Raw genomic sequence first — 27,997 nt, forward strand, 5'->3', positions numbered from 1 at the left:
TTTGCTTCCTCCCACAAAATTTCCATCCATTAATTGACTAACAAATCATTACAAAATCCGGTTATAAGAATGTTTTTATTTAATAACCAGCCACCCATAACAGACAGTTCTCAAGGCCAAATATAATTTGAATGACTGGCTGAAAGAATGGACAACATCAAACACCAACCATGACATCAAATATTTACCACGTAAGGATGCAGCCCATCATTTCTCAAGTCTTAAACAAGCTTGCCGGAACCTGTGGAACCCAATTTTTTTTGGAGTTTACGTCCATAAAAAGAACACAAACAGCTGTTAAAAATAAACGGTAAAATAACATCTAGCAAGAAAATTAATTATGACGCATCTGAAATGAAGTACTTTTAACTTTCACAACCTGCTATTATGCTTAGTGCTGGAGGGCAAAGAAAAAATAATACTGAAAGGCCCTGCTTGGATCTATTTTTATTTATTGCTTACAAATATAAATTTAATCACATTTTATAAAGAAGAATCTTGCCTTTATTTTAATTAAGTGAATGTTTGGATCATCCCTATTTAAATTATAATAAAGAAAAGATCAGTGAGTAGGAGTGATGATGGTGATGGCAATGGTAATAGTGGTGGAGGTGGTGGTCGTGATAGTGGTGGTGCTGGTAGTAATGAAGGTGACGGTGGTGGTGATGATGGTGGTGGTAATGGCAGTGATGCCAAAGGTGGTGGTGGTGGTGCTGGTGGTGGTGGTAATGGTGGTAGTAGTGGTCCTGGTGGTAGTAGTGGTGTTTGGATCACCATCACCATTACTGTCACCAGACTCACCACCAGCACCACCAACATCACTACCACGATCACTATGTCATCACCACCACCACCATTACCACCACAACCATCCACCATCACTACTACTAACCAATCTTTCTTATTAAAATTTAAATAGTTGGTGATCCAAACATTCACTTAATTAAATATAAGGGCAAATATCTTCATTATAAAATATGCTTTAACTATTTTTGTAAGCAATAAACAAAAACAGATCAAAACAGGGCCTTAAAAAAGGGTGAAATTTATAAAAAGTCTTTAGAAAAAATAAAAACAAAAGATCTAAACACCAAAACTTGCACTTTAAAATAAGCATAAACGACAAGGAGCAATTTATAAAGTGATCCAAACAGGGGGAATTGTCTGCAATGAATTATAAATTTATAATGAATGGTAGCATTTTTTCACGGTACTAATGAACTGAAAGTGGGAACAAGTTAATTATTTCATGCAATTCCATCGTTTTAGATTGTTTGACAAAGTTTTCTTTCATTTTGTTGAATCCACCTTGAGAAAATAGTTAGTCTGATGCATCTGACAGCCAAAAGTTGTTTTTCTTTGGCTTGGTAAGGATATAATTTTTTTTAATCTAGGAGTTAGTTTATCCTTCTTCAAAAGAAGACAGTCCTCAATTGGGTTCAATGATAATTGTTTACCAAGATTTCTAATAGTGGTCATTAACTCTTGTTTAGATATTTGCCATTATTAATTTTCACTTCTATTATGTTTTACAGCAAATGGACTATTTTTTTTTTAAGAGCAAATGGGATCCAAGCACATCTGGGCGGGAATCTTGTAGCTGAATTGAAAGCATAAACTTTGGAAAAAAAACAATACAAATTTAAATGACATGTGAAAGAAAAGGAGCATGAGTACAAAAAATATATTACGACTGACAATTAAAGATGTGAGAGCATAGTTGCATTATAGTCATGCTCTGAGACCGCAAAAATGAAGCTACTATTTATTCTCTATTTACATCCAGATACATGCGCATGATCTTTTATATTGTATGGAAACAAAATTAACGTAAGCAGACTTTAACACCTAAACATATCCCCTCCAATAACAATGGGATTCGTGATATCAAAAGATATCAATCCACAAATTAAAAGCAGTACCATCATCTCCTGCTAAGAAAGTCTCTCCCTAACCAAGAACAGGGAGCATCAGCAAAGTGCCTCACAATGGTCTGTTTTTGCATGCTTCTGCATCTCTAATAATTTTTGCAGCTAAACATGCTTTGTATGGCTTCAGCAGCAGGCTTTACTATAGAAGAGCTATCCATAACAGATAGCATTTATTGATTAATTTGACTCAAACTCCATTACTATTTATCGGTGTTAACTAGTTGCATGGGCCCCAAGCTAGTTGATTACTCACAGTCCAGATGACGTCTAACATCTTAGGGCCCTTGCAATTGTCCTCCGCTTCCAGGTGATTCTTACAAAAAGGTAAACAAAATTTGATGGCAAAGTACATTGACCTAAGGTTAATAGATAAACAAAATTGCCAATCTTGTGCATTAACAAAAACATATCTATTTTAACACAGAGATGATATGAAGTTGCGAATTTGTACCTTCACATGATGCGGCACAATTTTGATGTCAAAGGGTGCATGTAGCCAAGCTTCAGAAGGATAAAACAAGAAGTTCTCAGGTTTGCTGGTGTACACATCTGCATACTGCTGAATATTGTATGCAAAAGCAGATTCTTGCCCAGTGTCTGTTAGGAAGGTTGCACCAAAGAAACGATTGAACATGGCTTTCATGGCTGCACGAGCCCTCTGTCTTTCATCATTCAGTTCATTAAGAAGTGTGCTGTAAGCTTCTCCTCTCTGGCAGTTCCCGAGACAAGCATGAAGTTTTCCTAGAAGACCTTGTATAATGTGAAATTTAGCCTGTTATGGGTGCAACAGAAAAGTATTACAAATCAAAATTGACACCAAGTAGAACAAGGTGATGAACAAAGCCTTGAAATTTATTTTTGTAGCAAATACTTTGTCTGGAAAGCCAATAAAAGTGTTAAACATGAACAGTGACATTAACATTGTCAATCTTTGAGATGGACGACTCTCAATGGGAATGGCAGCCATGGGTCGCTGGCCAGTAGGTCAGTGACTATCATCCATTGAGTAATGTCCATCTTTAGTGACATCATCCAAAGTAATACTGCAGAGAATGATCAAGGGGATCTTTCAAATATTAGGTATTGCAGTTGTTCATTCCCACACATTTAGTTGGAAACCAACCTTGATACACAAGTAATGGAACATTTCTTTATCCAACCAGGCCCCACACTCGAGTGGAATATCACAAAGATGATTTCAAATTTTCGTTACCTGTTGATATCTGTAACTGTCCTCATTTTGGATCCTTATCTCATTCTGCAGTGAACAATAAATATTCATGACATTAACAAGAGCATTAATAATTTGTGCTTCTGGTAGAAAAGTATAAAACAACTCTTAGATGGCCAATAAATACACCGTTGGGGTGACATAATAGATGATTGTTCCCTTTATCAAGATATTCATGTTTTCTTTTATCCCGCTTTTGATCAGCTTTTATTAAGTCAATTAGTCACAATGGAGGCAAATGAAACCAAAACTACAAACAATTTATGGCAGATGTATTAAGAACGATGAAAAGTTGAAAACAAAACTAGCTCATCCATGTTTGTTGATTCTATAAAGGTAGAAGTACCATGAGCTGTAATTTGTTTTAATATTCTTTGCAATATTGTCAGGATGGAAATATGCATGTGAATCAACGGCAGCTAAAGAAACAGCAGAAAATGGAAAAGTTTAAGGTTTGAAAGGAAAAAGAAAAAGAAGCAAAAGGAGGAAGCATCACACAAATAATGGGAACTTCTTGGAATTGCTGTCACAAATGAAAAAACAAAGATAAAGCTTGAAACTGCCCTAATTGTGTTGCTTCCAACTCCGATGCCAAAGACCAATAATCCCTATGGCAGCAAGTCTTGGTCATCCATTTTCACTTAAACTTGGGAAATTCGAGAAAAAAATTCTGAGTGTTTGGATGCACACACTTATCCACAAACCTAGGATAAGTTGTGGCACTGCATCATGCACCACAATACAATATCCCTACTCATACTATTTACATAAATCAGTGGGTGAATCTAAACACACCCTTAAAGGCAAGATTTTCCAAGTTTTTTGTGTCAAAAATTTGTGTTCATTTATAAATGCTATGCATTTTGAGAAGAATAAGCATAGTTGGCAAACCCGGCGAGTCGACTCGGGAATCACCCCAACTGGATCACGATTCAAGACTGCCGATCCAACCTCTTAAATAAATTTTTTATCATGTATTTTATTATTTTAATGCATAATTCTTATATAAAGTCACTTGTTATGAAGAATCTAATATTGTTCAATGAAAAAAGTTCATAATCATGTATAATTATATGTTTTTGTAACTTAGCTATTGACATATTAGCTTGAAGTTTAGTTATTTCCATGTCTTATTCATATGCTTACACTATAAAATATAGAGTCCTGACTCGTCAGTAGGGGTCCAATCCAAGCCAGTGGGTGAATCTAAACACACCCTTAAAGACAAGATTTTCCAAGTTTTTTGTGTCAAAAATTTGTGTTCATTTATAAATGCTATGCATTTTGAGAAGAATATGCAGATCAGAGCATAGTTGGCAAACCCGGCGAGTCAACTCGAGAATCGCCCGAGTCGGCCCGGATCGGACCCCAACTGGATCACGATTCAAGACTGCCGATCCAACTTCTTAAATAAAACTTTTATCATGTATTTTATTATTTTAATGCATAATTCTTATATAAAGTCACTTGTTATGAAGAATCTAATATTGTTCAATGAAAAAAGTTCATAATCATGTATAATTATATGTTTTTGTAACTTAGCTATTGACATATTAGCTTGAAGTTTAGTTATTTCCATGTCTTATTCATATGCTTACACTATAAAATATAGAGTCCTGACTCGTCAGTAGGGGTCCAATCCAAGCCCGAGTCACGAGTTTGCCAACTATGGATCAGAGCATATTCAAGTGGCTTGCAATCATATAAAGAAGAGTTTGTTCGTAGTGCTATTTGTATGCTCTACATTCCCTTAGGTCATCCATTAGGTGACCTCTATAAAGATCTAGATTGACAGCAATATTTCAGTCTTTTGTGTTCTTAGATAAGTCCCTCTGACTTAGGCAACTAAAATTGAAAAGCAAGTTGACAATGTATATTACATTATGAAGGTGCTCCAATACTTTATCCATCTGTCATATATTATTTGTTCGGAAATAAAAAGAATCTGCATGTGCGTTCTGTGACCAGTAGGATTGACAAAGTCATATATGTGACATTGATAGAGAAAAATGTTTCACTAAGAGTATAGGGTTACACACAAAATAGAGTTCGAAGAACTGATGAACAACAATTGGAATAGAGCCTTACGCAAACATATATTTATTTTCACAAGGCTAACAAATACTCAGCAAACCTAAACCTATAAAAGCAAAGCATGAAGAAGGAGGTGCATACTTCTAGCTCGTGGATGATAGCTGCAGTACGCCAACCAGCCTTCGATGGTCCTCTCAAATCACTGAATAAATGATCACCAAAATATATCACCTAGAAAACAAGAAACAAAAGATTCTTGACAATACCCAATGTACAAATATAATAGAAGGATAAAGAGGTTGAAGATACAACAAATGGACCTAGAGAAAACATAAAATCATACACTAGACCATTAAGAAAACCATGCATAGAGATCTAATGCAACTTAAACCAGTTAAAAAAAGATTTCCCATGAATGTGATTGTACCAAGAACAACTTGCATTGCATGGTTGATCATGTGATGCACCAGAACTTACACAATAAAAATTAGGGTCTCATAAACTTCCATGAAACCCATGATAATTATAGAAGCCCTTGGCCCCTATTATTATTCACATATGCAATGCAAAAGTAGCTACTTGAATTTCAAGGTTTTGATTTTTTGATATTTCAAGTGTATATATATCTAGAAAGTTCATGAGTCCCGGTCCTTAGAAAATAAACAGCCATGGACATTTTAGCAGTAAAATAAGTTTCAGCTTAGCGAACTAGTATGACTAAAAGTATGACCAAGAGAATCATGTGTGTAAAGTGTCCAACTAACAAAAATTTCTGCTGTTATGCTAATAATTATCTATTGTAGGGAGATATATCCAAAGAATGAGAAGACCCAAGACAAACCATGGAGTACCTCAGGACCATGCCACTTGGTAATCTGAAGAAAAGCTTTAAGGTTCCCATGGTAATAAATCTGGTTTGGAAGGAAAGAGTCAACCTTTGAAAATGCTAGTGTGTCCTTTTCAATGTCATAAGAACTACAAGAGCAAATAAACAGTGAGAAAGGATAGCGATTAAGACTATAATGCAACAGCAAAGGAACAAATGGAAGCATTCAACTAAACTAAACAATTAATTTGTCAAAGACAATGAAATTTCAATTTTGTTTAAATGAAGCTCAAAGAATCATAATCATAGTTTGAATTATTCTGCAAATAACCAGGATACATTACATTGGCCAGATGAGTCACTAACAGGCCAATCTAAAATCCTTTGAATAACTCATGATGCTAAGATACAGCTGCATCTTAGCTTTGGGGGTTAGGCCCATGCTTTAGCTCTCCATCCGCCAACATACACACACATGCATGCATGCGTACACGCACACACACACATAGTACAATACCAGTGGTATACTCTGTTTTTGGCACTGTCTGGCATACTCTCTGTTGGTCCTCACGCTGGACAAGTGACAGCCAACTGGGAAATATGGAACAATATACTGGGTCACAATAGGCCATCATTCTATAAATGTAATCCTATCAGTCTTCAGCCATGAGAAAAACAAAACCAATGGTTTGGGAACTGTCCTTAGTCTTACTAGATGGTACCAACCTCATTGGTTTCTAGCAATGTTGTAATTATCGTATCGGAACGGCTAGCGATATGAGTGTATTGTATCGTAACATATCATAAGATACGGAAAAATCCTATTTTAAAAATCACAAAAAATAAAAAATACACAAAATCAGAAAAAAATCCCCCAAAACAGGAAAAAAGAAATCAAATTTAAGCATTATGAACAATTAAACATACGCATGTACTACTATAACATGTGAAACGATATTGTAACAAACTAACAACTAACAAAAACAAAAGGTTTACTATTAAAGAGTCACATTAGATAACAAACAAAAGAACAAGGGTTTAAGTAAACAAATTATAACAATCACATAATACAAAAATAAAATAAAATTTAAAATAACTGAATATCACATTGTATCGTTCAGGGGGGTATATTACATGGACCAGCGATACGCCGTATCATAACGTACAATACTGATAACACTGGCTTCTAGGCTGGCTGTGGTGGGAAACAGTTAGAGTGTATTTCTCAGCCATGTAATGAAGTGTATAGGGTCCTGCAGCCCTCTCCCAGGACACACTCATGCACAAAGACAAGATCACACAAAAACAAACTGACCATAAGGACCATTCAGATAATTTATTTACTCATGCATATGACAGTAAGCACTAACTCGGAGATGTAAGAAGATGAGCTCTTAGATCACCACCAATCAATACTTCAAAGAGTTCCAACCAAAGTGTCGAAAAAAAACACTCACAAGAACCACAAAGGTTCATACAAAATACCTAAAAAAAAAAAGGTATGCAACAACAAAAAAATCTTATACTAACTAAACTAAACTAAAAAGAAAAGAACAAAAATTCCTAGTTATCCTAAGTTATGATACATTATTTAACACTCTCCTTCGACCTTACGGTTGGATAACCAAAAGTTTGTCCAATAGAAAGTGAAATCGAGGAACAACAAGAGATTTGGTAAAGAAGTCTGTCGGTTGATATTCTGAAGAAACACAGGGAAGATCAATAGTGTCGTGTCGAAATTTCTCTCGTACAATCCATTTTAATGTGCTTGGTTCGTTCGTAGAATGTCTGGTTGTTGACAATGTAAATAAAACTTTTGTTGTAGTAGCATAGTTATGATGCCCCTGTACTCTGAACACCCATGTTATGAAGCAATCGCCTTAGCCAGACTACTTCCATAGTTGTTGTAACCATAGCTCTGGACTCGGTTGATGAGAGAGAGACTTTCTATTGCTTGCACCTCCAAGAAATCAAAAATTCGCCTAAAAATACATGGAAACCAATAGTTGAATGTCTACTATTGAGATCACTTCCCCAATCTGCATCAGTATAAGCAATTAAATCTAAGAAGGAAGAAGCAAACAAAAAAAGTCTTCAAAAAATAAAAGTTTTAATATATCTAATAATACAAAAAACAACTCTCATATGAACAATGATAGGAGCATGTTGAAATTGCTTGTTGTGTAAACGACATGCGCAATGTCAGGTTTTGTAATGGATAAATAAGACAGTGCCCCGACAAGTTGTTTGTAAGATATTGAATTTTCAAGTGTTTTTCCATCATCAATCTTCATTTTGATATTTACAACTTCGTGAGTGTCAACCTTTATCTCATCCGAGATACTAGATTTGTCAACAATATCTAGAGCAAACTTAGATTGAGTTAGCAAATAGCCTCTAAAGGAATAAACAACTTCTATACCAAGAAATAAATTTAAAAAACCCAAATCACTCATTTCAAAGTGTATTTTGAGAAATCTTTTAATGTTTTCAACTCCATGTTTATCACTTTCATTTATGATCATGTTGTCTACACAAAGGAGAACAATAATACATGCATCAGAATTCTTAACAAATAAAGTTGTGTCAGTAAGACAAGATTCAAAACCAAAATCAAGCATAACTTGACTAAATTTGTCAAAACAAGCTTTTAGGGCTTGTTTAAAACTATACAAAACCTTATTTAAATGAAGAGCTTTTCCTTTAAGAATTTTAATGTCAGGTGGTAGTTCCGTGTACACTTCTTCAGCTAAGCTTTCATTGAGAAATGCATTTTTGACATCTATTTGATATATATGACATTTCTTTAAAAGGGCAAGAGCTACTAGGGTCCTAACTATGATCATTCTAGCGACTGGAGCAAAGGTCTTTTCATAATCTATTTCATACACTTTGGAATAACTTTTGACAACTAATCTGGTCTTGAACCTTTCAAGAGTTCCGTCACTCTTGGTTTTAACTTTATACACATATCAACAACTTATAGGCTTTTTGCCCGATGAAATATCTTGAATAGTCCAGGTATTCGTTTTTTCTAAGGCATTTAATTTTGTTGCCATCGCTTCTACCCATTCAAAATGTTCATTTGCTGCAACATAGTTAGAAGCTATGTCACACGGACTTGGCTAGGGGGTCGATGAACCTACGTCGACACGCCCAGACATGGGTGCAGCTTCGGACATGAGGCGAACATGATCAACGAAGAGTCGAACTCGATCAACACACCGGGGCCAAGTCCGTCTACGTTTTGGACTCGATCAACGTTGATTGAGTCTATATTCATCCATTTTTAGGGTAAAAAACTAAAAAAATTGATTTTTTTATATATTTTATATTGCACAGTCACAGACTGTGCACTTTTATATATATATAGCCGAGTCCCCGTGTCCAAAATTTTTGAAATTGCACCGCACCCGTGTCACACCCGCACCCGCACCCATGTGACATAGGTTAGAAGGTTCTAAGTAAGAATGTATTAATGCAATGTAAGGTCGATACTTAGGTGAAAAAGACTCATAAGACACAAGTTTTTGGGGGACTTTTGATACTCGAGATGACCTTCTTGTTTGTATTTCTTCGTGTTCTTTCTTACTAGTATATTTTTCGAGAGCACATGGTTGTTCTAAATTACCCTGCCTAGAGTATTGAATACAATCTTGATTATCATGAAATGATTCTGTCATTTTTATCTTCTTGGCTTTCATCAATAACAACTTCATCAATCTTTGAAACTAAGTCCAATAAAAAAGATACTCATTTATTTCCTTAGAGTTCTCATTTTCAAAAAAGCTTTTCTTTTCCAAAAAAATACATTTCTTGATATATATATAACTTTTTAGTTTTCAAATCAAAACATTTGTAGCTTTTTTTGATAATTTACATATCCTAGAAAAATACAAGGAATAGCACAAGTAGAGAGTTTGTCATTTTTGTCAGAAAAAACAACACTTGCACCAAAAAACCCTTAACCTAAAATAATCTAGAATTTGTTTGAAAAGTTTTTCAACAGGAGATATATTTTTTAATGAAGATAATGGCATTCTGTTAATAAGATAAACTACAGTTAGAATGGCTTCGGCCCAAAAAAAATTAGGTAATTGATATGTAATAAGTGAAGTTCTTGTTGTCTCTATAATATGCCTATGCTTTCTTTTTGCTAAACCATTTTGTTGAGGGGTATAGGGACATGATCTTTGATGTGTGATACCGTATAGATTTAGATAATCTTTAAATTCTTTTGATAAAAACTCTCCCTCTGAATCAGTGCGAAAGATTGAAATATCATTCTTAAATTGATTTTTGACTAGATTATAAAATATTTGAAAGTGTAAGAAAACTTTAGATTTATGTTTAAGAAAATAGATCCAAGTATGTCTTGTAAAATTGTCTACAAAGATTACATAATACATAAAGTCACCTTGATATAAAAGGTGTGGATCCCCACACATCCGAATGTATTAACTCAAATGGTCAAGAAGAAACAAAGGTCCTTTCTTGAAAAGGTAATCTCTTCATTTTACCAAGAATACATTTTTCACATGTAAAGTTTACAAAATTACAAAAAAAAATCATCTTTGGAAAAAACTAGATCTCGGATACACTAAGATGGCCAAGTCTCTTGTGCCATAGATCCAAATCCATTTTCTGAACATTACAACATAATGTATTCTTGAATATTTCTAAAAAATCCATGTAATATAAGCTTCCTTCTCTATGGCCTTCCCCAATCAACTTCCCTAACTGGTGATCCTACACTCGACAACCATGAGTGGAGAAGAAAACATTACATCCATGGTCAGATAATTAAGAAACAGATAAAAGATTTAGATTAAGTTTAAGAATATATCTAATTTGTGGAATACAAAATCTTTTTGAGTTTTGAGAAATATTTTCAAAATTTTCTATTCCTTTGATCTCAAGAGATGTTTCAGCATCGGTAAAAACATTTGACCCACTTGAGTTATGACATTTTGATAAGATATCAATATTTGGTATCATATGAAAAGAGACACTTGAGTCAAGAAGCCAAAGAGATTTATCGAGATCAGAGATGCCGAAGGAAGAGGTTGTAACTCCAGTGGATAAAAATGCTTCTTTGAGTAGAGGTTGAAGCTATGTCACATGGGTGCGGGTGCGACACAGGTGCGGCGCAATTTCAAAATTTTTGGACACGGGGACATAGCTATATATATATATTCAGTGTGTGCATATATGTGGATATTGTCCTCTAAAGTTTGGCACCAGCATGAGTGTTTTTACAAACTCTGCAAATTGTACTTTTGCCCTTGCAGAAAGGGGGGTCCGGGGGCTCCCCCCGACGCAGGATTTTTTTTTCTGGGGCTTATGTTTGAGACTCATGCTATATATATATATTAAAATATATATAAAAAGATCTTTTTTTTTTGTTTTTTGCCCTAAAAATGGAAACTTTTGGACTGATCAATGTTGACCGAGTCTAAAACGAGGACAGACTCGGCCTCGATTCGTTGACCGAGTCTGACTCGTCGTTGACTGAGTCTGGGCCATGTCCTAAGCCGCACCCGTGTCGGGGCGTGTCGACTCGAGTGCGGCGCCTCCCTAACCGAGTCTGTGTGACTCAGGGTTGAAGTGCCTTCACTAATTGAATTAAGGACATGCTTTTAATGGATGGTTCGCTTGATTCTTGTGGAGATCCGACAGAGGCAATCTTCTTTTCATAGGGTTTCTTCAATTTCGGACAATATGTTTTCACATGTCTCGGTTCACGGCAATAGTAACAAATGACTTTCCTTTTTTCAAATTCATTTCCTTGTTTCTCATCATTTGTCCTCCCATAGTATGGAGGTTTGTATGTACGAACATAATTTCTCGATCTAGATACGGCTATGACCGAGTCATCATCACACTTGGAGATTCTTTTCTTAAGTCTATTCTCTTTCATACGTAATTCTTCTATCGTGTCTTCTATTGAAAGAACTTTCCCTCGATGAAAGAGAACAAACTTACTTGATTCAAAGTTTCAAACTCCGATCTTAATCCATTAATAAATTAGAAAAAATGCTTCGTATTTATTTGATTTTGACAGAGTTTTATGTCTTCCGAACAATGCCACTTTGGTTTAAGAAGAGTCAACTTTTCCTATAATTCGAACAATATATTATAGTATTCTCTAATGCTCTTGTCCCCTTGAACCATATTTCGTACTTTATCTTGTAAATTATACGCATGTGCAATATCTTTAAGAGAATACATTCTCTTAACATAGTCTCATGCATTGTTTGCATGTTCAAATTTTGCAAGACTTGAACATTTTTTGATATCGACGCTATTAATTAGCCAAAACATAATCTTGGCATGTCCCGTTCTCCATTCTTTCCATTTTTTTTCGTAAGTGGTAATGACTTTATTTTTTTCAACCTCCGTAAGAGGTATCTCTTTCTCACCTTCTACCTTTATAAGTATTAGTTTGGGTTCTGAATCGGTCACATACACTAATCCCACAACCCCATTCCCCATATAAGGTGTTTCATAATTGAAGCCCACGTAACATAGTTAAAATCATTGAGCTTAATAGGTTTAATGGTGACATGATCATTGTCATCCATTTTACAAGGTTTGAGAAGAAAAGAAAAAGAAAAAGAAGAAGAATGGAGAAGAGATGAAAGTGAGGATAATGAGTACACCACCGAAAACGAGTATGAGCGTTCCTCCAAGCTTTTACACGATCACGATTTCACACACACTTTATTCGAAATAGAAAGAGAGCTTCACTTCTTTTTCAAACTTTGAATGGCATTTCCCAATGTCCCAAAAATAAACTTAGCTTGATCACCAAGCTCTGATACCATGTAAGAAGATGAGCTCTTAGATCACCACCAATCAATACTTCAAAGAGCTCCAACCAAAGTGTCGAAAAAGAACACTCACAAGAACCACAAAGGTTCATAGTTCATACAAAATACCCCCCCCCCCAAAAAAAGGTATGCAACAACAAGAGAGAAAAAAACATGTATTATTGATTGAGAATCACACTAGAGAAATTCATGCATAGTGAAGGGGCAATGCCCCATATTTATATACAATGAAAGAGCTTAGAGGAGAGAGTCGTTGGGCTCCCAACCGCTCTAAATAGAGCCATTGGGAGCCCAACTTTTAGCTTTTTGACTAAGTCAAACGTTGACTATTCAAAGAAGCTATAAAATAAAAAAGAAAAATCCTATACTAACTAAACTAAACCTATACTAACTAAACTAAAAAGAAAAGAACAAAAATTCCTAGTTAGCCTAGGTTATGACACATTATTTAACAGGAAAAAGTAATATGGACAAACCGGAATAGATGTTCTGAAGTGTAAAAACTTGGCTTATTAGCTTGAGCAATTATAACGTCAAAAAGTTGCCTCCAAGAGCCTCCACTTCCACTTGTGTCCTATACAAAATTTTCAACAGATAGTCAAATTAATGAAGTAGTTGTTCACATATAGTCTTCAGAAATCTAATAAAGCACTCACATTTAGTAGAGGATACCACAAAATTTAAGAAAAAAATGGGAATAGCACTTTAAAACCATTTCTTTAATAAAAAAAAGTGCTTGACATTTGACAACAGGTAGGTTATTCTTGATTATAAATAGTTACCAACACAAACATATATTCAACTGAAATATAGGATTCACCTTTTTCATATATGCTATCAAATAAAAATGTAAGTCATACTGTTAATGAGACAAAGAAAGAGAAAGAAGCATCTAGCATAGCTTTTCGTATATTTATAACTCCAAAAACAAAACAGAATAGATAATACTGTATAAGAAATAAACACTATTCTTCAAGGATCTAAGCATTTGATTTCCAGAAAGTCTCACAAAACAGAAACTGTGAATGATTTGTAATTTTGTACCAGAAATCAAATAAATTCATTTGTATAATTTAATGGCCTCAGTCATGCCTTCAACATTGTCACTAAAAATCAGAAGTATCTTCAGGTGCATTACTAAAAACAAAAATTTTCAGCCACAGCAACTTTTGGATCTACCATTCTCAATGGAACTTGGACTAGTTAAAACCTTCCTTAATTCTAGTGCAATTTTGGATTAACCAGAGTTTTGAGCTTTCTTTTAGAATTTCATAAAGTAAACTAAAAGGTTCATAAATTGCACAACAAAAAAATAAACTTTGACAAACTTTGAGGACGGTAAGGTATGTCACTTACACAAGCAAGTAAAGGTTAAGTGGTGAACAATGACTTAAAAAGGACAGATCAGTAGGACAAGCCATAGAATTTTAAGCTATGTCACATAGGTGCGTGGTATATATATATATATATATATATATATATATATATATATATATATATATATATATATATATATATATATATATAAAATTTTTAACAGTTTTAAGTTAATGCTACGTGTATGTGTGTGCATTTATGTATTTATATATATAATATAGATAAAACTGGACTTGGTTTGGGTTAATTGAATCTACTTTTAGACAGAAAAGGACCTCAGTGTGGTTGACTTCACCTGACACAGAGGAAGCAGTGTCCAAGTGTCGCACCTGCATGGGTGCGGGTGAGACGCAGGTGCGGTGCCCTGTTAGAAGAGTCTGTGTTACATAGATTTTAAGGCAAGTCAACAAGAATAAAGAAAATTTTTGGGGGCATTGTCTGGAAAATAGGTTAAACAATTGAATTGTTATTTATAACTGCAGATGATGGGCTGGGTTTCCTTATGAAAGACTACTTTTATCTTGCATTTGTTCTTAAGCATTGAAAGAGCTTGGTCACACTTTCATAGACCCCCAAGGAGTTATCATCACACGATCGCTGTTTAACTAACTTAGAGCCCCAGGTCAAGCCCACATGCAGCAAGCCTCTTTTACTTATCAACAGGATGCTTGAAACATCTATACCTTCTATAATCTCCAAATTACAAATTCTTCCCAAGATTTTGATATAAAAGCAGGAGTGCATGAGAAATAAGAACTTCTAAACAAAACAAACCACTGATTCTTTAGCAAACTCATTCAAATCACAAAGAAACGTATGAGAAGATGCATGATTCTTCCCTAAGATATATGTTTTTTCCTGATGCAAAAAATTGTCAAAGGAAAAATTCAACAAGCTATTCAATTTATAACATGAAAAAGATGTAAATAATGGAACCATAAAGAAACCATTTCAATCCATTTTACAAAACTGAATGGGGAACCAAATTTAAGCACGGTAAAGCTCCCCAAAACCGAATGCAGAGATGTTATCAATACAAACAAAGCACACAGAGCAAATTGATTTGAAAAAGCAGCAACAGATTGAAGAACTGCCCTCCAAATATGAAGAAGGCATATCAAAAGAACTGGATACCCATGGGTTTATGAGATTTTGCATTTTAAAGAAAAAATATAGTAAACTAGCATTTTAGAATATAATAATTACCTCAAGCATAAAATTCATCCCGCCATCTACAAAATAATATGGTGAATTAGTCAGCAAGAAAAGTTTCTTTCCCTTATTCTTCAGCATTTTCAGAAAATGAAGCACCTGTCCCTGTTCCAAGCACCCAAAACTCATGTGAAAAGCCACAAAATTCAGTTCCAAGAATTGCAAGCAGGTAATGCACAATCACATAGTGTAGCATAGGTCTGTTTAATAGACTACCAAGAAATTCAATTCAAGTGAATATGGTAAAAACAAGAACTGACAGATTATTCTTCAAACAGTTAGCTAAAACATGTGGACAAAATCTAGGTTTAGAAATGTGGATGAGCATAACTGAGCTTGAGCCTGGGCCGTTTGAGCTAGCTTGATTCAGATGAACGAGGATCAGAGCTCGAATTGAATCAAAACACATATTTTTCACTTTTTTATAACTAAAAGTACTAACAGTGGCAGTATGGAATTTGAACCCGCCACCTCTCTGTGTGCCATTAGCATCCTGACAATTAGGGTAGACCTTTTTTTCTTTTGCCATCTGTTTTGCATATAGACTATATAACAACATATTAGCATAAACTTTTAAAAAAGAACACGGAAAATTTAAGCCAGTCTTGATGAGCCCAAGATCCACCTTGGGATCAGTATTTTATTTAAAAAAAAAAAACATGGCTCACTTATGTAAACAAACCCGAGATTTTCACGAAAGTCTCGCCTAAGATGAATATTTATCCAGCAAGAAAAGACACATGAAATGCTGATTTTAAGCAAGAAGAGAAAAAGTTCTTACACAAACTTATATTTTAATTTTTACAGACTTACATTCTTCACTAAGTATCTCTGAGGATCCGAAAGAATTTCCCGATGAACAAGTCCACTTTGATGAACATGTTGAATTGCACGGTTTACATCTTGATAAATATAGCTAGCATCAAAATCCAACTTTGCATCAACAAAATGCTGTACCATGTCCGCAATAAGGCAAGCCTATAAAATAACAGTGCCAAAATTTAACTTGGCTAGTAAGAAAGTATAACAAAGCACTTTGTCATTACACACAACATAAAAGACTGTAATAGTGCGCAAATGGAACTGTTACTTCCGAAAGAAAATAAATATATATTGACAACATAAAAAAGAAGAAGATAAACACATAAATCCAAAAGACAGTCACAGATGCAGTAAAAGGAACCAGCGGAATAGAGCAACCCACACCCTGCAGTTCTGACCTGACACAGTGCCTCAAGCTGTAACTTCCCTGCTACAAGGCAGGAAATCCACTGTTTTCCAGCTATTACATACGGATATCAATATAGGAGGTAACACCCAGAAGCATTTCCTCCAGCCTCAGGTCATCCCTCTATCAGGAACACAACCAAGCAGAGGAGGGGACATGAGGCCGCTTGGCAGGGAAGTAATGTCATATGCTGCCCTTGCTTGGCAATGAAAGATGCAGCACGTGAATGTGTATGCTTGGAGAGAGAGAGAGAGAGAGAGAGAGAGAGAGAGAGAGAGAGAGATCTGGACTGTTCAGCATATCACTAAAGCACCTGTGTATGTGTGCATGCCAGGGAACGATATTTAAGTGCATGCATGCATGCCATGCAGGTCTCAGGTAATATCAGCCATCAATTTCCTTCAGGAATTTAGAATATTTTACTTTTTACAGATTAGCAAAACCTAAAAAAATATTTGAAAATGGTGGAGAATACAGAACAACAAAAAGAATTCCAAAATTTTGAAACTTTTAAGGAAAAATTAAAGAGATATTCCAGGATCTGAAATAAACTCTTTCCATTTTTATCATAATTAATAATAGAAAACTGTCTATAATGGTGACTAATACTAAACAGATTACAAGTCAAAAGAGCTCAACTTCACAGTCAATCGCATAAACTGACTAGCTTTCTTAGGATTTGATGTTGCCAAGTTAAAATTGCCTCAGAAATATGAGTCAATCAAATATAGCATGTGAAGTACATGAAAAAACAAAGACATCATCTTTCCAGGAATACTATTTAATTGCTTGTCCATATCAATTGCTAATAAAATTAAAATGACAATCTGGATAAGGAAATAGGGCAACCAGTGCCTTAATTTTTTTCCTGAAGAAACTGCATTAAAAGTTGAATGCAGTTGAACATAAGAACAAAAATAAATAGGATCAGTTGAGCTACATGATGATGGGGATAAGAAATCAGCAAATTTACCTCACTAAAGCAAAAAAGATCCATTAAACCAACAAGCCCACGAGCAAGATCTCGCCCAATATGACGTGTTCCATATATCTCATTGATTTCCTCCCTGCTTAGCTGTTAGTCAAGTTATAACAACAAAGTAAGCTTCAGATAATAACTCTTCTATCTGATGACCTCTCACCTCATCATGCAAACAGAAAGTAATTCACCACATCAAAAGCATTACGGACTAGATGCCAAAAGAGCATCACAGATAAACTATGGATAAAACACAAGTACAGAATTTATAAGCAAAAATAACAATATCAATGGTTTTATTTTTCAAGGCTGGTGGTAGAATTATCTAGTTCAATTTGGAAAAAAATAATGCAAGAAGAAAATTTCGCAAAATAATACCCAATCTATTGGCTAGAAACTTAGATGAAGATGAATGTGAATCAGTGGGCTGGTCCAGATAGTGCATCAACCAATTGCATTACAAGATTCAATCTCTTGTAAAAAGCAAAAAAAAAAACATCTCATATTTCTCAACCTGACACATTAAAATAAAAAATAATTCGTGGCATGCTCCTTTTTGGACTCTAAATTATCTAAAAGTGCCATCAAATGTGTCTTTTAGTGAAGGGAACACTGAGAAGCCATGTCCCTACCTCACTTTATATATCTTAAACATCCACTATTGATCTTCCTACCAGCAAACTGGGGCACCGCCATCCAGTAATCATAGCCAAAAAAAATTTCTACTTACTAGAGTAACCAGCAAAGAGATGAATCCCTTACCTTACGCCGTCCAAAAAAGCATCCATCAGGTTCAATTGACTGGAAGAAGTCCATTTTCAGAAGACAGCCCTTTAGTTTGTCATAGTATAGGCCTCTGATTGGAAAGGAGGGATCATACTTAAATTGCATGCAGCTCTCAGGATACCTATGCTGTCACAAGCATATCAAAAACAAAAACTCGGGGAATCGACTGTGCAATCCTAAATTGACTAGATGTAAGACAACAAACTGCCTTACACAGATTTTTCTTCTACATCTCAATTAAAGACAGTTCTAACTAACCTCATTAACAAGATGCTCTTTTGCAAGGTCGTATATCAAACTCTGTAAGTTCTCAGAATAATGAGCCAGTGTATAGTCGTAATCGAAACCATAGACTTGAATATTCTCCAACCGCATGTTTTTATTAACATAGATACCTACACTCCATGGGAACAAAAGGCAACAAAAAATGTACATGAGGTTCTCATCATCTTAATGAACAAAGCAAATACCAATCTATGTCCATAGATTTTGAACACCATGACCGAATGCTTTTAACATAATACTGCTGTCAACATTCAAAGATTTCCAAAAAAGAGGCATGGGATATCGAAACTATAACTTTTAAAGCATGAAACACAGATTTGATGTGAACACCAGAGCCAATATTTGAACCTTTCTGTGAGAAATGGCAACATATAAGTTAATATGCTTATTTTCTCATTTTGAAGAGGTCTCAATCGCCTAGTTGATTGAAATGGATTAAGCAGACTATACTCTAGTATAAGACTTGATATCATGATTCTCAAAAACAAACCCCATCCCTATCAATCTGCTTAGGCTCTGTTTGGGAGCCCGAGATGGGAGGATATGAAAGTGGAGATGGTATTTAATGAGGGTGTAATTAATACCACCTACCCTCACAGGTGTTTGAGAACACTGTTTTGGGAGATGAGAATGGTGTTGGGAGTGGAGATGAGCCATTTTCAACTACATCCTTGGATGTCACAAGGATGTTGTTGACAACTTAGACTCATCGCCCATTTTCATCTCCACTCCCATCACCCCTCTCATCTCCTCTCCAACACTGGCTTCCAAACAGAGCCTTCATACTCTTCATAACACATTGCCAGATTGCCACCTTAGATGCTGAAACTCATAGAAGAGTTTTGAAGGAGGGATTGGACGCGGAGGACCAGAAAAGGTTCACCGATTCACCATCTGCCCAGCCTAACTGGGCACAAAAAGCCTACAAGTGGGTTTACCTGACATATTTATACAGGCAACTATGAATCTAATTCAATCGATAACCCGTCATAACACCATCCAAGGAGGACCATGCCAATCTGAACCCTGCATGTGACTCGTTATGCCGGGTTAATGTGGTTTGGCTTGTTAGTATTGAGACCGGGTCGTTCTACCCATTACGGGTCTGGATCTGGACCTGAAATCTATCTATCAATCCAAAAGCCTTTGTATTATTTATATTGGGTCTGGAACTGATGTAACATAGTGTAATATCCAGACCCAATCTAATTTCCAGTATAAATATAACATATAGGGCACGATCCTTGTATGAAGGATTGTACCACTTGTTGCAGCCGCCCCCCCTTTCTCATAATCATCTCCTTCCTCAGCATCAACCAAACATTGGTGGACGAACTCTAACATGGTATCAAAGCAGGCTCGATTCTAATCACCGCCTGATGTGCACGAACGTGGTTCCAGAAAGTGTGCCCTGCGAGATCCAGTGCATCAACAGGTCACCGTGATTCTTCCTCTACCCCTTTCCCCTCTTCCTTGTTGATGTTCTTTTCTCTTCAGCCTAAAACAAAAAAAAAATGGGCATAATCTTATTTCTTGACGTCGATCTTCCCTCTGCATCGGAACGTCTGAACGTTAACATCTGTGCACACGTGAAACAGATTGAAATCTGTTTCACGCTGCATCAGTCTTAACATTACCACACCCGATCTTTATTCCTTGACGAGCTTTGTTTCTTGACGTTTTATTTGCACGTTATCTCTTTACAATACATATGCACACATGAATCAGAATTTCCAGAAATGTTGTTTTTGATGAAAATAGTTTTCTGGGGAATAAAGCGGATCACAATCGTAAACATATTGAAACTACTGATAATTGGTATGATCCATGGCTCAGTGTTGAACTTATTTCACATGCTGCAGAACACACTAATCTGACTTCTAAACACATATGTGATGAGACGACTTCAGATGAGGCATTGAAAATAAAATGTCTGAGATACAAAGAAAATGTCTATACCAGGAGACTCAAAGAGCAAACAAATGTGCCTGCTGAAGAACACGTGGCATTGTCCAATAACGGAGAGGCACCAAGAAGATCTGGCAGGGTAAGGCATCCTATTGAAAAGTGGGTGAGTTATGATAATTTTTTAATGGATTTTCAAGTTTTTCTATCCAAGATTGAAAAACATGAAGAACCACTTGGTTTTCGTCAAGCTATTCATTCTAACAAATGTATTGAAGCGATGAATGAGGAAATCGAGGCGCTTCATGAGTGTCAAACATGGGAGATAGTTGGTCGTCCCCCAGATAAAAATGTTGTTGGCTCAAAATGAGTTTATAAGATTAAATATAAACCGGATGGTGGTATTGAACGATACAAAGCACGACTTGTTGCCAAAGGTTTTACTCAAGAATACAGTCAAGATTACGAGAAGACATTCAGCCCAGTCGTGAAAATGGAAACTATTTGTATTATCCTTGGCCTGGCAATTGAACATGAATGGACCCTTAGTCAGCTTGATGTTAAAAATGCATTTCTGCATGGGAATTTAAAAGAAGAGGTTTACATGGAGCAGCCTTGAGGTTATGCATAGGGAGACCCAAAGGAATATGTATGCAAATTAACCTGAGCATTGTATGGCTTAAAGCAAGCCTCCAGATCATGGTTTGAAAGCTTCTCTTTAGAAATTCAAAACCACGGTTTCATCCGTTCCCAACTAGATCATTCTCTATTCATATACAAGGATGGTACCACTGTGGTTTTCTTACTTATATATGTTGATGATATCGTGATCACTGGTAATGCCCCTGACCACATTCAGCGAATTAAAGTGCTACTAAGTATGTAGTTCAAGATGAAAGATCTTGGAGAACTGAGATATTTTCTTGGTGTAGAGGTGGTCAGACAGGATGGAAAAATGTCATTGACTCAACACAAATACACTATTGATCTTCTGGCCAAAGCAGAAATGACATATTGCAAACCTCTGCCTACACCCAGTGTTGTCAATCAAAAGTTCAGCATTTGTGATGGTGAGTTGTATCTTGATGCAAGCAAGTATCGCAGTATAGTGGGCATGTTACAGTACATCACTTTTACCAGACCAGACATCGTATATTCTGTAAATCAAGTATCTCAGTTCGTGCATGAACTGAAATTGGTCACATGGATGTCGTCAAACGTATTCTTCGCTATCTAAAAGGCACGGTGGGTGATGGACTCACATATGTTCAGTCTTCATGTGGGACACCAAAACATGATATATTGGCCTACACAGATGCAGACTGGGCAGGGGACCCAGATGAAAGAAGATTTGTTTCAAGATACTGTGTTTTTATTGGAAAAAAATCTTGTCTCATGGAATAGCAGAAAACAGAAGGTTGTGGCAAGATCTAGCACAGAGGCTGAGTATAGATCTATGGCAGCTGGCACAGTTGAAGTGACCTGGATTAGGTATCTACTTACAAAAATGGGAGAGAGTGTCTCAAGTTCAAATCTTATGTGTGATAATAGAAGTGTCATACAAATTGCAATCAACCCTGTTCATCAGGGTCAGGGTCAAACCAAGCATATTGAAATTGACCAACATTTCATCAGACAAAAGATAGCAGACAAAGAAATTGAACCAATTTATGTGTCTTTAGAAGACCAAATAGTTGATGCGTTCACAAAAGGTCTCACACGGAACCATTTCTGGTATCGGAAGAACAAGTTGCACATGGTTTACTCCCATGCACAACTTGAGGGAGGGTATTAGAATATGAATGGACATGGATCCCTTATTGGATCCATATCCATATCGTGTTTTATAATGTTGTAATTTGCTTTTCCTATACAGAGCATCTTTGTCCTTGTAAAAATGTTGTAACCCTATTTAATATAATCAAGGTTTACCGCAGCAAATAGAAAAAAAAGAGGTTGCCGATTCCCAGAAAGCACGAGTTATCTTCTCCCTCCCTTCTCGACTTCCTCAACAACGAAACCTGTCAATCGCAATGCAGTTTATCACTTAGTGGGCATTCCCGACGAATGGAGCTATGGCAGAGGTTGGCGCAAACTTATTCACAGATTTCATAAGCCAGAATCCTACATTTAAAGAAAGAATTCCAGCTCTTAAAGAAAGAAAACTTGTCAGTTACAGAATACATGAACAAAGTCAAGACCATCACTAATCAACTGGCCATGGTGGGTTGTGAAATTTCTGTCAAAGAAAAGGTTCAACAGGCACTGAATGGTCTTGGATCCAATTATCACATGTTGGTCACCTCCCTCCTATGTCTTCCATCTCTGCCGAGTTTTGAAGATCTTCGCGCGAAGTTATTGCAGTATAAAGTTACCATTCGAGGAGAAGAAATGGCCCTGAACTCCAACCACCATGATGTATTGGTTACAGGGATGATGTCGGGAAGAGGATGGAGGCTTTCGAGGTGAGTGTGGAACAACCCACATAACAAGGGAAAATTTAATGGTGCAGGATTCTCTCACAGAGAAAGAATAGGAGAAGACTCGAAGGATGATGAAAAGGATAATGTGAAGAATCTATTGATATCCGCCCTTTCAAGAAGCAGAATGAGCAAGGAACCTGGTACATTGATTCTGGGGCTGAAGCACATGTGACAGGTGATGTCAGTAAGATTTTAAAACCTATTCCTTATCGTGGAAATTTTTATATTAAAACTGGAGATGGTACCCTTCACTCTATATCTCATACTGAAAATGTTAACCTTTCACTGCCTAATTCTTCCTTAAATTTGTCCAATGTCTATCATTCTCCCAGTATTGTCAAGAATATTGTTTTTGTCTCTAAACTTGTTGATGATACTAATTCTTTCGTCGAATTTACTCCTTTTGTATGTGTCAAGGATCTTCTCACGAAGAAGACGCTTGTTGAAGGAGAACGACAGGGAAGCATGTATGTCCTTAAGGAATTTTCTTCTTCGGTTCGTGGTGTTTCATCAAACTCGTCGGTCATTCAGCCAGTCCAGCTAGCGTCGTTCAAAGATTGTTTTAATTTATCTCAATGTAATAAGACAGAGATTTGGCATCGTTGTTTGGGTCATTGTAATGGTTCTTTCATTAAGAAACTTATGTCGAGTGAACTTGTTCCAGAGTCTAGTCTGAGTGTTGAGTCTGATACTTCATTTTGTTCCAGTTGTCAACTATGTAAGAGTCATGTTCTTTCTTTTAATTCAATAAATCAAAGAGCTTCAGTGCCTTTTGAAATTGTCTATTCTGATGTTTGGGGCCCTGCCCCACAATCTTCTTTATCTGGGAGTCGTTATTACGTAATCTTTATCGATAGTTATTCCATATATACTTGGATTTATTTTATGAAACATAAATCCGAGGTGTTCAACCTCTTTTGCCCATTTTTCGCTTCAGTCTGCAATCAATTCTCATCCAAAATTCAATATTTCTAATGTGATGGAGGAAGCGAGTATTTATCAAAATAATTTACTGAATTTCTCCAAGATAATGGAATAAGTCGTCGTATATCTTGCCCACATACACCACAACAAAATGGTGTGGCGGAAAGAAAACATCGGCACATTGTGGAAAGTGCCTTGAGTATGTTGCATGACACTCACGTTCTCGTGAGTTTGTGGACGGAGGCCTTCCACTCGGCTGTGTATATCATAAATCCTCTACCCAAGAGATTGCTAGAGAACCAATCCCCTTATTTTATTCTTTTCGGGATTCAACCTGATTATAATGAATTACGAGTGTTTGGTTGTATATGTTACGTTCATATTGATAGCTCTCAACGTGATAAGTTTCAGGACAAAGCATGCATGTGCAAGCTTGTTGGATATGACGATCAATACAAAGGGTATCGATGCTATGACCCCACCACTCATCACATCATAGTCTCACGAAATGTTGTGTTTGATAAAACCATTGTTGAGGACTCAGGAAGTATAGATGGGCACAATAGGGTCGTTGAGTGGTATCAGTCATGGCTTGCTACTGAGTTACTTAACCAGATAGAGACGCATGATGTTACCTCATGTCACACATCACCTGTTGAACGGAGTGAGACCGATATAGAGCCTCAGATGGAAGACTTGAGAAATGTGCAGGCTCCTAGCATGCCTACTTCAGATGCCGCAAAATTTCAAGGAGTTGTCTATGTACGACAAAACAAGAATAATGCTCAGCAAATTGATGTGCAACCCAGACGGACTGGAAGAATTCGCCGCCCTATTAATAGATGGGTCAATTATAACAACTTCTCTACGAACCTGCAATTATTTGTTTCTCAGATTGAAAAGCAAGATGAACCCGTCAGTTTCTCGCAGGAATGCATGTCAATCAAGTGGATTGAGGCTATGAATGAGGAGATGGAAGCCTTGCATGAATGTGGAACTTGGGAGATTGTTCTTGGACCCTCCGACAAAAATGTTGTAGGTTCTAAATGGGTCTATAAGATCAAGTATAAACCTGATGGATCCATTGAACGCTACAATGCGAGACTTGTAGCCAAAGGCTTTACTCAATAATACAGGCAAGACTATGATGAGACTTTTAGCCCTGTAGTCAAGATGGGAACCATTCGATTAATTTTATCTTTGTCGGTTCAGTATGGTTGGACTCTCAGTCAGCTTGATGTCAAAAATGCCTTTTTGCATGGCAATCTGAAAGAATAAGTGTATATGGAGCAACCCCCTGGTTATGCAGAACACAGTCCCAACACTCATGTCTGTAAATTACGAAGAGCCATCTATATGCTAAAGCAGACCTCTCGTTCTTGGTTTGATAGCTTGTCTATCGAAGTTCAATGACATGGATTCATTCGATCTCACCTCGATCATTCCTTATTTATCTTTCGAGATCGTCAGGTCAGTATTTTATTTCTCATATATGTAGATGATATTATTGTTACTGGGAATTCTGATGAACACATAGAAGCTACAAAAGCTCTCCTGAGTCAAAAGTTTAAGATGAAAGATTTGGGGGTTCTACGTTATTTCTTGGGGGTTGAGGTAGACCGACGTGATAGATATCTTTCATTAACTCAACACAAATATACCTTGGATTTATTGAATAAGGCAGGTATGAAGGATTGCAAACCTCTGTCCACTCCCAGCGTATTGAATCATAAGCTCAATGCTCAGGATGGGGAGGCATATGGAGATCCCAGACAATATCGCAGCCTTGTGGGTATGCTTCAATATCTCACTTTCACTAGACCAGACATTGTGTATGCAGTGAATCAAGTCTCGCAATTCATGCATGATCCACACACAGAACATATGAATGTTGTCAAGAGAATCCTTCGATACTTAAAGGGAACACTTGGGGATGGCTTAGTTTAACATCAATCTAAGACTAAAGGAGAGCAACGTCGACTAATTGTATATGCAGATGTTGATTGGGCTGGAGATCCAGATGACAGAAGGTCGGTGTCAGGCTATTCTGTTTTTATTGATGGAAACTTAATAGCATGAAGTAGCAAGAAACAACGTGCAGTTGCACGATCCAGTACTGAGGCCGAGTATCGGTCTATGGCAGCAGCTACAACAGAGGTTACATGGTTGAGGCATCTTTTGGTAGAATTAGGAGAAACTATTCTACCCACTACTCTTTTATGTGATAATCAGAGTGCCATCCAGATTTCTTTCAACCCCATTCATCACAGTCATACAAAACATATAGAGATTGATCAACATTTTATTCTGCAAAAGGTAGAAGATAGAAAAGTTGAACCTGCTTATATTCGGATGGCTGATCAGGTGGCGGATTTGTTCACTAAAAGTCATACCAGCGTACAATTTTGGTTCTTGAAGAGCAAGTTGTCCATGGTGCATGGCCATGCACAACTTGAGGGAAGGTATTGAGACTGGGTCGTTCTACCCATTACGGGTCTGGATCTGGACCCGAAATCTATGTATCAATCCAAAAGTCTTTGTATTATTTATATTGGGTCTGGAACTGATGTAACATAGTGTAATATCCAGACCCAATCTAATTTCGAGTATAAATATAACATATAGGGCACGATCCATGTATGAAGGATTGTACCACTTGTTGCAGCCACCCCTCTTTCTCATACTCATCTCCTTCCTCAGCATCAACCGAACATTGGTGGACGAACTCTAACAGTTAGCTCTCAGCGTTGTTGTATGAGAAAATCATAATCAATTCAGGAAAAAAAGAAAAGAAAAAAAATTAAAAGAACAAATGATAGTCGAGGGTGATAAATACCACTGTCCTACCAGCGAACGAAAAACAGAGATAAAAAGGATGAGTCCAAAGAAGTATGCATGAAAAGACTAGGTATCTATCCATTATGCACAGTCTACAGTTAACCAACTACAATTACAACCCATTCATATGCACAGACAACTAAAGTAAGATAATCCATCATTTATCACATAAAAAAAAGCATATCAATAATGGAACCACGACTGCCATGGTAGAGAAAATCGAAGCATTATCGAGTCGAACAAATTACATATTAAATAAACAGATGCTAAATGAAGGGAAAGATACCAAACCCAGGCCTAAAACGAGCAAGCATTACCCTTAGGGTCCATCTTCGGCATTAACTTGATCGCGTTCGGTATGTCAAGGAAACTCCGCTTCGCCGCATCAAACTCCGCCCTAATCTTCGCTATCTCATCACCTCCAGTGCCGTCATCAACCCCATAATTGAGAACCTTCTCGCTGTCTTCAGATGGAACGCTAAACCCCCGGCGAAACCCCCCAAATCCCAACCCTAATTCACCAGAAAAACAACACCGAAACGAATCAAAACTCGAGCAAAGAAAAGAAACAAGAAAAACCGAGCCAAGAAAGCATCGGTCCTAATAGAAACAACTGATCTTGATGTTCAATTACCTTCTTCTACCTCCAACCCCGAACGCAGCACCAAACCCGTCATGTTCTGCAACGGAACGAATAGGATCGGAAAAAATCACAAGAAGATCGAACAAGATCGTATTGAATGACGGAAATGAGAGAGAGAGAGAGAGATTACCAGTAATCCAGCACTTGGGTCGAGGCGAGAAAAGAGGCGGCGCAAGGCCATCGGAAATTGCAGGCGCTTCCGACTCCAACCCACAGGAAACAGTGGGAGGAGTCGCCGGAGGCGGTTCCTTGCTGTGGAAGATTTCGAGGTCAGGGGTGTGTGTGTGCGTGATTGGAAGGAGCGGAGAAAACCCCGCCAATGGTTTATATCGAGGTGGGAGGGAATTATTATCCAACGACGTTTCATTTATTTTATTCTTTTTTTAAATAAGCCCCATTTGACTGGGTAATTATCATAAAACTCCCTTTCCTTACGCTAATTTCATAAATCACGACCAACAACAAAATTTACATAACCTTAG

At 36.7% G+C, this 27,997-nt stretch overlaps 1 protein-coding gene across 2 annotated transcripts; it reads right to left on the reverse strand.

Annotated features, from left to right (window-relative positions):
- LOC149841751 (uncharacterized) lies at nucleotides 1-27,807 on the reverse strand. 2 transcript variants are annotated; one of them, XM_090001149.1, is made up of 14 exons: nucleotides 27,646-27,807; nucleotides 27,507-27,552; nucleotides 27,190-27,384; nucleotides 18,696-18,832; nucleotides 18,414-18,563; nucleotides 17,646-17,747; nucleotides 16,258-16,422; nucleotides 15,439-15,549; nucleotides 13,332-13,429; nucleotides 6,048-6,171; nucleotides 5,338-5,427; nucleotides 3,145-3,189; nucleotides 2,383-2,703; nucleotides 1-241 (listed from the first exon to the last, which is right to left on the reverse strand). In XM_090001149.1, the coding sequence occupies exons 1-14, from the start codon at nucleotides 27,694-27,696 to the stop codon at nucleotides 215-217; spliced, it is 1,662 nt and encodes a 553-aa protein (XP_089857275.1). In that variant the 5' UTR covers nucleotides 27,697-27,807; the 3' UTR covers nucleotides 1-214. The 2 variants fall into 2 exon arrangements, with proteins under 2 accessions (XP_089857275.1, XP_089857276.1); XM_090001150.1 differs by lacking the exon at nucleotides 3,145-3,189.
- Between the last annotated feature and the right edge of the window lie 190 nt (nucleotides 27,808-27,997).

This window comes from Nuphar pumila, chromosome 3 (genome assembly GCF_984573655.1).
Source record: "Nuphar pumila chromosome 3, dmNupPumi1.hap1.1, whole genome shotgun sequence".
Classification (NCBI taxonomy): Eukaryota; Viridiplantae; Streptophyta; class Magnoliopsida; order Nymphaeales; family Nymphaeaceae; genus Nuphar; species Nuphar pumila.

Excerpts from the sequence above, each read along its gene's own strand:
- LOC149841751 (XM_090001149.1), bottom strand. The coding sequence starts at position 27,696 with ATGGCCTTGCGCCGCCTCTTTTCTCGCCTCGACCCAAGTGCTGGATTA. Across the intron at positions 15,550-16,257 it reads AGAGATACTTAGTGAAGAAT|GGACAGGTGCTTCATTTTCT; the intron begins GTAAGTCTGTAA and ends TGCTTGGAACAG. Across the intron at positions 3,190-5,337 it reads CTATCATCCACGAGCTAGAA|AATGAGATAAGGATCCAAAA; the intron begins GTATGCACCTCC and ends TGTTCACTGCAG.